The following is an 11,000-nucleotide window of genomic DNA, read 5'->3' on the forward strand; positions in this document are numbered from 1 at the left end:
CATTCCTCTACCCTGTCTGACGGGAAACAGATCTTTGATAACGTGTCTGTATTTCAAACTACTATCACGTCTGATTTGATTGTCAAAATTATAACCCTTTTTGTGAGCATTTGACGCAATCAATATACTTTTGTAAGCATTTAGATCGTCCTCTGCATACACATCGCTGTTTGGCAGTCTTTTAAATATAAGCTCATAGAGCCCCTCGGAAGGTGGGTATCTCGTGTTGTTAACAATAATGGTACCGTCAGTGTCAAATTCCATCACCTTGTTTCCAATCATTAAAGTTTTTCCTCTTTCGTCAAACCTTGGACCATAGTCGTGGTCAATAGTTCTATGTTTTCCACCGGCGTCTCGTATAAACTGGGTCATGTATTTTCTAGTTAACGGGTTCTCAAACTGCTCTTCAATGTACTTGGATGCTGTTTGAAAGCCTAATGGAGACGAAACAACCTCTTCCAATTGACTAGTTTCAGCTCTAGGTGTTGATATGGCTTCTGGTTTAAACGATTGACCAATGTAATCATCGTCATCGCTCTCATAGTCCATTGGCTCTTCTTTAGAAAGCTGTTCAATTTTAACATCTGTTTTCGGTTCGCCTTTTTTCAGTTCTCTAATTAACGGTTTGTATTGCTGTTCCAACAGTTTTTCACTCTCCACACTACCATCTTTAAACTGTCTAAATTTACGCCTAACTGCTTCTTTCAACTCTGCTATTTGCAGGGTGAGATGTTTATTCTTCCGCGTCATCTTTGATAATGAGCCTAAAACACCACAGCTAGCCTCTTAAGGCAATTCAATCTGTCGAAAAAATAGTGCACGTTTTTTATGTTTACGTAGGTAGTGCACTACTTCTTTCAAAGATATGCCCGAGGTAATATCTATATCTCGGTAGTATCTCTTTGTCACTAGATCAAATTGCGGAATAGTGTACCTTTTTGACCAATTTCGAAAAACAAACGTTCTTTTCCAATTATCTCTCCATTGTGGTATTTCCGCTACGGTATACCGCTCACTAACGTCACTTTTTTCCATATACCTCTGCAAAAAAGACATTGGACGCTTCATCTCATTGTGGTGTAACAGAAACGAGTTCAATAACCAAAATTCACTTGGATTCGCTCCAGTGAACTCACGCCATTGGTCAAACAGTTGACGATCAGTTATCGTATACACGCCATTATTGAAACTTATTCCAAAACTTTCGCTATATTGTTGTAAAGTTGGCAACGCAGCCTCTAGAAATTCTGTTGTAAACAGTCCTTGGCACAAGTTGTTTACCCCGGCATAAGGTTTACCACGAGATCTCGGTAATCCCGGAGGTACCGGACCATATGCTACATTATAACTCACATCGATATGGCATTTCGACGCCATCGCAGTTTTATAAATCGTCAGAGGTGATCTTATTGGTAGAGTCCGTTCAGTCAATACTATACATCTTGCTGCATAGGGAATATTGCAACCATATTCAAGCATTCGGAGGTAGATCTGGGTAAAGTTTATGCTACCATGAAGGTTGCGCAATGGTAAAACCTTACCAAAAATATCCGGAAACGGTCTAAATCTCGAAATAATATTATGGGACTCTCTAACTGTGCAGTTGTTCATATCTTCGTGATAGACCACCAGTTCAAGTGGAACTTTCTTTTCTTCGCATTTTTCCAAAAATCTAATCCAAATTTCACGGTTGTATGTACGTTCACTCGCAGATATCATTAACAAGATAACCGGGGGTAGTACAGCGCTCTGTTTTGGCACTTTATGTCTCCAACACCGCCTATTGTACTTGTGACCATGACGTCCTTTTCTGCTACAGTAGTTTCCACAAAACTTTTTCTTATCGGAATAGTAATATGTGCAAAGATTAGATTTAACATTATGAAGTTTGGTATCGTAACCTCTAAGGTCGTTGTAGGTGTAGATGTTAACCATTATAACTCCTCAATGAAACTGTCAAATCCTATACGGTATCTTCCTTTATTAGTGTCTCGAGTCTTGTCGATAACTAAGAACCCATGATTGTCTTTCCACGCCAGTGAACACAACTGTTTGAATTTATCAAATGGCATGTCGGTAGTGACATGGTCGCTATATACATGTCGTAAATTCGTATCATCCTGTTTGAATAGTATTAAAAGGTTTGCGTTGTCTCTGATAAGCTGCTTTGGTATAGCACTATACGTCTGACCCAAATAAAAGGTGTCAATATTGTTATGCCTACCCATAGTGAAATAGTTTGTAATGTTGTTGTGTTTCTCACAGGATATATCGTCAAATATCATTATTGAATGTTGTTTAGCCTTATTTGGATGAACTACCAAGTTGTTGTCACCATATGCAAAATAACCAATTTCCTTAGGTAGAGCCAATGGTAAAAACTGGTATTTGGGCTGATTCAGAGATTTACAGAAAATGTAGATATTTTCAAAAACAAGACCATTTGGATCGAATAATAAATTAAACACAACATTTGTTTTACCCGAGTTGCTGGGGCCTGAAAGGATGCCGCGAATTGAGTCTGGTAGCAGATGGCCATGTTTATTTTTAGATGCCAGACCCTCGCCGAGATACTCGTCATAGTTTTTTACTGTCAAAGGGGGACTCTGCTGTGCCACACGCATCGTGTTCAACTGATGTAGCACACTCACCCTATCGTTTATAAATACTCCCGGATGCAGCTGCTTGATCTACACGGGGCCGTCACCGGATGCTCTAAATAAGAATGTCGCTTTTACTAAGCCACATGTCGCTTCTCTTGTCAAAGCCAAGCCATCTGACTTTTATTTTATCTCCTTTCCGCTGTAACACTCTTTCAACTAAATATACATCTCCGGTCTTTGATTTATTTAGCTCCTGTTCATAAAACCCTCCCTTTAGTATTTCACCGTTATGGTCTTTGAGTACATATGTAGGTGGTTTTGTCGGTTTGATGGCATAAATGGTGAAAACCTCGTTTGTCCAGTTTGGCAGATAGCCTTTAGTAAAAACTCTTTTATACTTGCTAATCCTAACACTATCCCCCAGTTTAAATTTCGGTGCCACCCTTTTACCCTTCTTGTTTATCCTTTTTAATATTTCCTTTACATTCTTTTGTTTCACATCTTTTGGTTTCATACCAATTGTTTTATGTACCGAGTTATTATATCGTTTGAGAATATCAGGAAGTAATGACAACCATTCATATGTACCCTTTGCGGTAAACTCTTTCCACATCCACTGTTTCAAAGTTCTGTTATATCTTTCCACGATACTAGCTTTTAAATCAGAAAACGTAGAATAATGGTTAATTTTATACTTTTTCATGAGGGCACCAATATGTTTATTAAACCATTCGGTTCCTTGATCGGTTTGAAAGTGTTTCATCTTATGTTTTATCAAAATAGGTTCAAGTGCCTTGGCAACTGCCGGACCTGTCTTATCTTTTAATGGGACTGCAAACCCGAGTTTTGAAAAACAATTGATCATAGTCATGATATACCGATTACCTTTATTTAGCTTTGCATAAGGCTGCATCTCTACGAGATCGGCCTGGTACAAATCATTCAACCCTTTAAGAGTCACTTTCCGTCTAGTGTAATTTTTTCTAGCAGGTTTGTGTAGCTCTTCAGCTATAGCACGTCTGACATTCATTGTTAAAATGATACAACTTGACAGTGTATTGATAATTTATTAAGTTTTTAGGAATGCTGCGGCCCCTCCACCGCCGCAGCTCGTGATGGCCTCCAAAAACAAACTAGTTGCCACCTCCGTTTATTTTTTTTTGTTTTACAAACATTTAGTTTTTACAATATTTACAAGTTACTTTATGGAAGATAAATAACGGAGTCATGCAAATGCGGCATGTTTCTTTGGGGACTTTAAACTTTGGATACATGTAGTTACCTCTTCGCTTTAAGCGAGAAGGAAGATCAACCATTCTTCCACAGTCAATACATAACCTACTAGAGCCTCTAAAAGACTCGTAGTAATTTAGGGTTACGTAACCACAGTTTTCTCTATGACAGTTCAAAATGTCCTGCCTTAGCGCTGATGGAAGATCAGCACTTTCTTTTACATAAGGGAAAAGGATAACGTTTGTACAAATCTCCCTAATTGAAAGCTCAGACAAGGACAACATGATAGCAAGAAGGTTCCAAATAGAATAGTCTTTTTATTTGCCCCCCCAGAAAAGCTGCGGCCCCTCCACCGCCGCAGCTCGTGACGGCCTCCAAAAACAAACTAGTTGCCGTCTCCGTTCCCCCAAAATTTCTCTTACCACCTTCTCAAGGATGGGATCAAAGATTGTAGACAGGAACATCTTCTCAATCTGGTCCAATTGTATAGACGTGCTGCACAGATGGTGCATCTATCTCTTGGAGTCTTAAATTTTGGTACACATACAATTGTTCCAAACCGTCGAAAAGAAATATTCGCTGCCTCTCCACAATCCTTACAAAACTCTTCATTGTCGAGAAAACAAATATGGTAGTAGACATAGCCACAGTTTTCATGGTGGTAATTGAATATATAATCTTTAATCACTGGTGGGATTGCTGCTTGCTTTACAGCACTCAAAAGAAACATGTTATCAATAATTGTTCTAGCTGAGAGCTCAAGTAGGGACAACATGGTGGCGAGAAGGTTCCAAGTGGAATGACACTCACCCCTCCACACATGGTTTACGGGCCTTTTAGTCAGCCGCGCCAGTGACCTTCATACATGGTTTAGAGGCGTTTTAGTCAGCCGTGCCAGTGACCTTCACACATGGTTTACGGGCTTTTTAGTCAGCCGCGCCAGTGACCATCATTCACACATGCACAAGGAGTAGCTCAAGTCCCTCCAGATTTGAGCGCCTCAATGTACAAACACATTCAAAAATAGCCCCACTCCAGTTGGATCCCAGCCACCATGTGTTTCGCATCGTGTTTCGGCTGGATATTCTCCATCAAGCGCGACGAGCCGTCACCGTTTATCGTCAAGACAAGGGTGGTATTTCTTAGGCCGGTGGAGCCAATCTACGAAGAACTTCGACCCTTGGATCTCAGGCCACCACCGTTACCACCGAGAAACATAGAATATGCCACCATAAAGGTATGTAGTGATAGTGGAGAGGGGAGCGCAACACATGTGCAGCATGTGCAACATGTGTTCAGTGTCCAACATGATCTCTCTGATGCTGATCGTTAGTGATTTTGTTCAACATTATTTATATCGCAGGATATGTGAATTTTTAAATTTGATTGAAGAAGACAACGATTCAGACACAGATTCGGAATTTGGGGTCAATTGGGGACCAGGAGGGTGGAACGGGTGGAACGAGGTGGATATTGGGGACTGGGAGTGGAGTGACAGTGATAGTAGTGATTCAGGAGTTGAGATTTTGGTGAGTTTTTTGAATTTTAAACCCATATGGTAGTGTATCATAATTGCTACCATGTTTCCTCTTTGGTCCAGTAATTTTAAACTGTTTGACCTCACTGATTGTAACTATATTCCTATCCTTTGTTCGTCTGATTCTATTTTCCTCAATGTCCATTGTTTGTGCAGCATCACCAAGGACCATCTCTTTCAAACTGTCAAATCCAATCTTTTTAGAAGTTTTCATGTTTAATGTAAGCCCTTTTACTTTACAAACGGGAATCAATTTTTGTTTGTTTGTTGACCACACGAGGTATGCATAGGTTTTTGGCCCTCCAGATACAAACTCTGTTATGTATGAACCTGGTCCATACTCGGCCAACTCATCGGTCATTTCCCCTAGATAATCTCCCGTGGGAACTCTATACAAACCGCCCTTGTATACATACAATACAGAATCAGTATCATAATACAACACTTGACCACCCAAGGCATCTAGATGCTCATAGAGCTTCAATCTCGCTTGGGCAGTAGTGTAAGCTGCCACCACAACATTAACATTTTGCAATGGCTCGCCAACCTCATCAATGTACTCCCAGCTGACAACAACAACCTCGTCATTGACAATCTGTACTCTATTTACATCAATTTCAGGACTGGTTAACATTTTGAAAAGTGTTTTTGGGTCTCTGACAATTGTAGCTTTGGTCTGATTTTCACGCTGACCAAATTTTCCCCAAAACGAGTTCAACATCAGTTTAGCCAAAGACCTCAAGCCACCATTCTTTACAATTTTATCTTTTTCCAGCTGGACACCCTCTTTTTTAAAATAATCGTCAATATACTTGTTTTTGTCCTCGTCTGTTTCACACCAGCCCGGGAACCCAGATGCTTCCTGTTTCATTTTTAAAAATTTATTTATAAAGTCAGTGAACAACCCACCGTTTTCATATGTGGCTACCTTATACTCCCAAAGTTCATACATGTCGAGTACAACATAACCCTTTTCTACAGCTTTACGAACTTCGTCCATAGTCCAGGTCCCAATTAGCGCTCTGTCACCACTTTCGTGGTCGCAATCACTTTGAATCTGACCATCTCCACAAGTCGCACACAAAACAAACATTAACTTGTCATTCATTTTGGCCGGGAGCACAGGATGGTAAAGATCGCGTGGTGGGAGTACTTTACACTTTAATAGGCCTTCGACATTAAGACCTCTCTGTCTACACTCTCTATCGCCTACATAGATTGTCGGATGGCCTACAGGGTACTTGCCATATTTACATACCCAGGGATAGAGAGAGCATACATCAACGTATTCAATGGTTTCCCCTTCAGCGCATTTGTGATACGTTTTGGCGTTGCCTGTCCTACCTCCAAAAAATGCTTGCCTTGGATTCAGAGGTAAATTGTTGAGGATCGGCAATTTTTCTAGGTGTTTCAGGTTTTCTGTCTTTTTTAACTTTCTAAATTCACATTCCCACATTTGTACGACGTTATCGCCCAACTTTGCTATTTTAGTTTTAGTCCGTTCATATCGCAAGTGAAGTGAGTCAGAGGGATCCTCTTTCAAAGCAAGTTCACGGTCGTAGGGAAAGCATTTGGGGCAGCCATGGAAGTAGCAGCCTTGAAATTCGTAAATATTTTGACCATCATACCCATCAACTTTCATTCCATTGATCTTAACTTCTTTTCCACGGCCAGCGTGTTCAATTCTAACTCCACGTTTCTCCTCTTCCCACGATAGCCACTGTAACGCGATTGCCGATTGGGCGTCTGTAAGCCTATAACCGTTTTTAGGAACGATGCCAATAGTATTTTTCTTCAAAAAGTTCCTGCGAAAAGCTAAATTGCATGCGCTGGCGATGGTCACAGCCTCGAGAAACGGGTCCACATTACACTCTTCCAGGAAAATTGAACGGAACTTTAAACAAGCTTGAGCCAAGATATCAACATCCGAGATACAATACTCGAGGATTTCTTTCTTAAAGTCAAATGTAACGTGGTTTGCAACCTGATCATTATACCAGTTTTCAAAATCTTTGTGTGATTTTTCAAACATAGATTCTGGACAGTAAAACTCCTTTGCCGGCATAGGGCCCACATAATTTTGATTCTCAAGGGTGTTGAAAAGGTGGGGAAAATAGCCTTTCTTCTTTTCTGGAGGCAGGTCAAATGCTTTAGGTAGTGCAGCAAGAGGCATAGGGAAATAACTAAGTGAATCAACAAACCTCACATTGTCAATCTCCATCAAAATTACCTTAGTTCCCCGCATTACAAGTTTCGGGGTGAACTTTGTATCTTCTAGCACATACTTGAGCAAAAATTGGAAGTCAAAGCCCTGCCCATTGTGTGCGATTACACAGACATCTTTGAAAGTTTTGCGAACTTGCATCACATAGTCCATGAACTGAGTAACTGGTTCAGATTTAAAGACTCTTGTTCGATTTTTACAAGCCATACAAAATTTAGCCTCAATACACTGATAGCAAAACTGTTGTGACACACACAAGTTTACTTGATGCAATTTAGACTCGGGATCTGAGGGCAGGGACTCATCTTGACGGGTTTCCAAGTCAAAGAAAATAAACAGAAAATCTTTTGACTTTGGCTTTCTCATGTCAGGCTTCATATAACATTTGTGGTTAGGGTCTTCAAAAGAACCACACGGTTTACAATATACTTCGCCACATTTGTGAGGCTTAGACCGTTCTCTAATCCAAACCAGTTTCCCACAATCGAGACATTTCTTTACATTTTTACACTTGTCAGCTTCATGCGCGATAAAACATCCCTGATTTTTATAAGTCATGTTACATTTAGGGCACAGAACACCACCATTTTCCTCTACACAAGGGGGTGAGATGGTCTGACACTGTGAGCAGATGTTTGAGCAGCGGTGGGCTCCTTTGTGATCATAGGGTACATGGCATGCTTCACAAAAATATGTACAAACAAAAGCAGCAGTCAAACTATTAATCACATTGTAGTGACCATCGTGAAACAGTAAATTTAGTGTGAATTTTGCATTTTCTAAATTTCCCTCAAAGTAGACATCACGACCTTTGCTATCATAGTTGTACACGACAATTTTGTAGTTTGTTAAAAACCCCTGAAATTTTTCAAGTTCCGGGATCCCAGCTCCACCCTCTGGCATTTCAACCCTAGCTCGACGCACAAGTTCCTGGGCCCTAACTGTTTGCCTATTTGCCCTATCCTTTCTAACTGCATTATAGTCAGGATCTTTAGTTACATTGGCCATAGCCACTACAATTGCACGGGGAAGACACAATTTATCTTTATTATTTATAACAACAATTCCCCGTCTTGCCTTGCATTCCTCATCAAACGTATTGTAAAACCCTGGTCTTACCCTTCCGGAACCTACAGGAAGGTTAATTCTAGTGCATTCCACTTTAAAGGTGTCGGTAGATTTTATGGATTCAGAGTTTGATTGCACAATACCACCAAAGATTTGCCACAAAACGTTTTCATCAATTTCAGTAGCCGGACGAAAATTTACATAGCCTGGTGCTTTTGATTTCAAGTTTAGACTCTCCAAAGTAAACCCAAGTTGATCATTTTCAAAAGCTTGTTCTTTCATACTATTTACAATTTGTGCAAACCCCTGTCTCAACCAATCAATCTCATTAGTCTCTGGAGGCGGATTGGTGAATTTAAATACAGTTTTACTCCCATACAATCTAAATTTATTTACATAAGTTTGATCAGTACTAATCAAATTAACAGGCTCAACTACTTTTACGGGTTCAACTACTTCGTCAGATACGTTATCAGCCATACTAACATCCATCGTCGTCAAACGCCTAGAGCAAAGTAAAACAGACGCGGAGACACAAGATCTAGAGGGGACACGACCTGCGCGCGCACACAGCTAAATATAGCACACCGATTGCACACTACAACACAGAGACACAAGATGTGGTGGGGACACAGCTGCGCGCACACAAAGCTGAATATAGCACACCGATTGCACAATACGTTACAATAAAGAAACAAAGTTTACTTACCACTGATGTACCGTAAATAATCAAACTAACATTTAACACTAGAAATAACTTTCAAACATAACCTCAAAACATCAAACACAAGAGCACACGTCCAACACGTTCAATTGCCAAGAGCAAAGTGAAAGAAAATAAGTACTAAAAGGTTTAAATAGCAAAAATTGGCCAATCACACAACAGATCACCTATTTATGACCAATCAGGTACAAGCTTATTACAACCAATCAGCAACCAGGATACACACCATTAACACTTCCTTGTTTTGTTACAGAACCATGAAGATGAAGAAGAAGAAGAAGAAGAAGTTTAGTTTAGTGTTTGTAAATATTTTTAGAATAATGTAAATATAAATCGTAGATATAGTAGCATTAAAACATATTTTAGACCAAACAATCTGTGTAATTATTCAGGACACAGCTTTGTGGAGGTTATTTCATTTGGCAAGAGTTGATCATTACAGAGGTTATATCAGTTGGCGGGAACCTACGCAATACGTAAAGTGAAGCTTGGTGGGAAGGTGAGGTTACGTTGTTTGGCGGGAATCGGCGGAGAAGAAGTAAGGTTTTTTTCGTTTGGCGAGAATTGGTGAAGAAGAAGTAAGATTTTTTTTCGTTTGGCGCGAAAATAAAAGTGAGGTTATGTCACTTGGCGGGAAGGTGATTTTTTTCGTCTGGCGCAAAAATAAAAGTGAGGTTATGTTACTTGGCGGGAAGGTGATTTTTTTCGTTTGGCGCGAAAATAAAAGTGAGGTTATGTTACTTGGCGGGAAGGTGAAGTTTTTTTTCGGTTGGCGAGAACCTACGTATGCAATACGTAAAGTGAGGTTAGATGTTTGGCGCGAAAACAAAAGTGAGGTTAGACCACGTGGGACACCAGAGGGCGACCACGTGGGACAAAAGGGGGCGTGGCCTAGGGGGAGGGGTGGGGATGAAATGCTGCTCTCTGATTGGTGGCCTGAAGTACAGCGTATCCTACTGCGGCTCACAAAACTTTACTTAACAAAATGAGAACCATGGATGGAGGCTCAAGAACAACACGCCATTTGAGAGAAACGAGCTGTAATTAACCATTTAAAAGAATAACACAACAACAATAATTAACAATAATACATGAATTAAATACTCTCAATTAAACTTTAAAAAATTTTGACACCACTCTGACCTACTCACTTACAAACATTAATTTAAAAAAATTCAAAATAGGGGCAAATAACATTAAAACCATGCCACAAACTTTAAGATGAAATCGGATAACCAAAATGAGCCGACCCGGAGTCGAGCAACGCCACACAACCTATGAGTTGCTGGCGGAAAAAGAGTAATAAGAACAAAACCCACAGCCTTGTTCGGGGGGCCGTGGAGTGACAACGAAACACTGAACTAGCCTACTATAAAAAAACACTTGAACCATTGATCATGAGTCGTGACATTCGCCCGGTGGAAATAGTCACGGCTCAACCTCCCTCCCCAAAAGAGGACACTCCTCTCCAAAAGGGACAAACAAACAAGCCTCTCCCCCACTTCCTGAAAAGAGATTGACCTGAAAGACAACTCAAGTGTCTGTGGTGGGGAACGCCAAGGGACTTCCAAACTGAGGGGAAAACTCACCCCCAGGGTTTGCTCTGGCCAG

General features: G+C 40.4%; 1 protein-coding gene across 1 annotated transcript; it reads right to left on the reverse strand.

Moving 5' to 3' along the window:
* Positions 1-5,347: 5,347 nt before the first annotated feature.
* LOC128989429 (uncharacterized) lies at positions 5,348-7,963 on the reverse strand. Its single transcript, XM_054411319.1, has 2 exons — positions 5,790-7,963; positions 5,348-5,555 (listed from the first exon to the last, which is right to left on the reverse strand). The coding sequence occupies exons 1-2, from the start codon at positions 7,961-7,963 to the stop codon at positions 5,348-5,350; spliced, it is 2,382 nt and encodes a 793-aa protein (XP_054267294.1).
* Between the last annotated feature and the right edge of the window lie 3,037 nt (positions 7,964-11,000).

Source organism: Macrosteles quadrilineatus, unplaced genomic scaffold (assembly GCF_028750875.1).
Source record: "Macrosteles quadrilineatus isolate MER2022 unplaced genomic scaffold, UCM_ALF_1.0 Scaffold_3__2_contigs__length_128488019, whole genome shotgun sequence".
In the NCBI taxonomy this organism is placed as follows: domain Eukaryota; kingdom Metazoa; phylum Arthropoda; class Insecta; order Hemiptera; family Cicadellidae; genus Macrosteles; species Macrosteles quadrilineatus.

Bases quoted from the DNA above. Each gene is read 5' to 3' on its own strand.
- LOC128989429 (XM_054411319.1), bottom strand. From the start codon at position 7,963: ATGAGAAAGCCAAAGTCAAAAGATTTTCTGTTTATTTTCTTTGACTTG. The intron at 5,556-5,789 runs GTATGTATACAA...TGGATTTGACAG, and splicing joins TATGATACTGATTCTGTATT to TTTGAAAGAGATGGTCCTTG.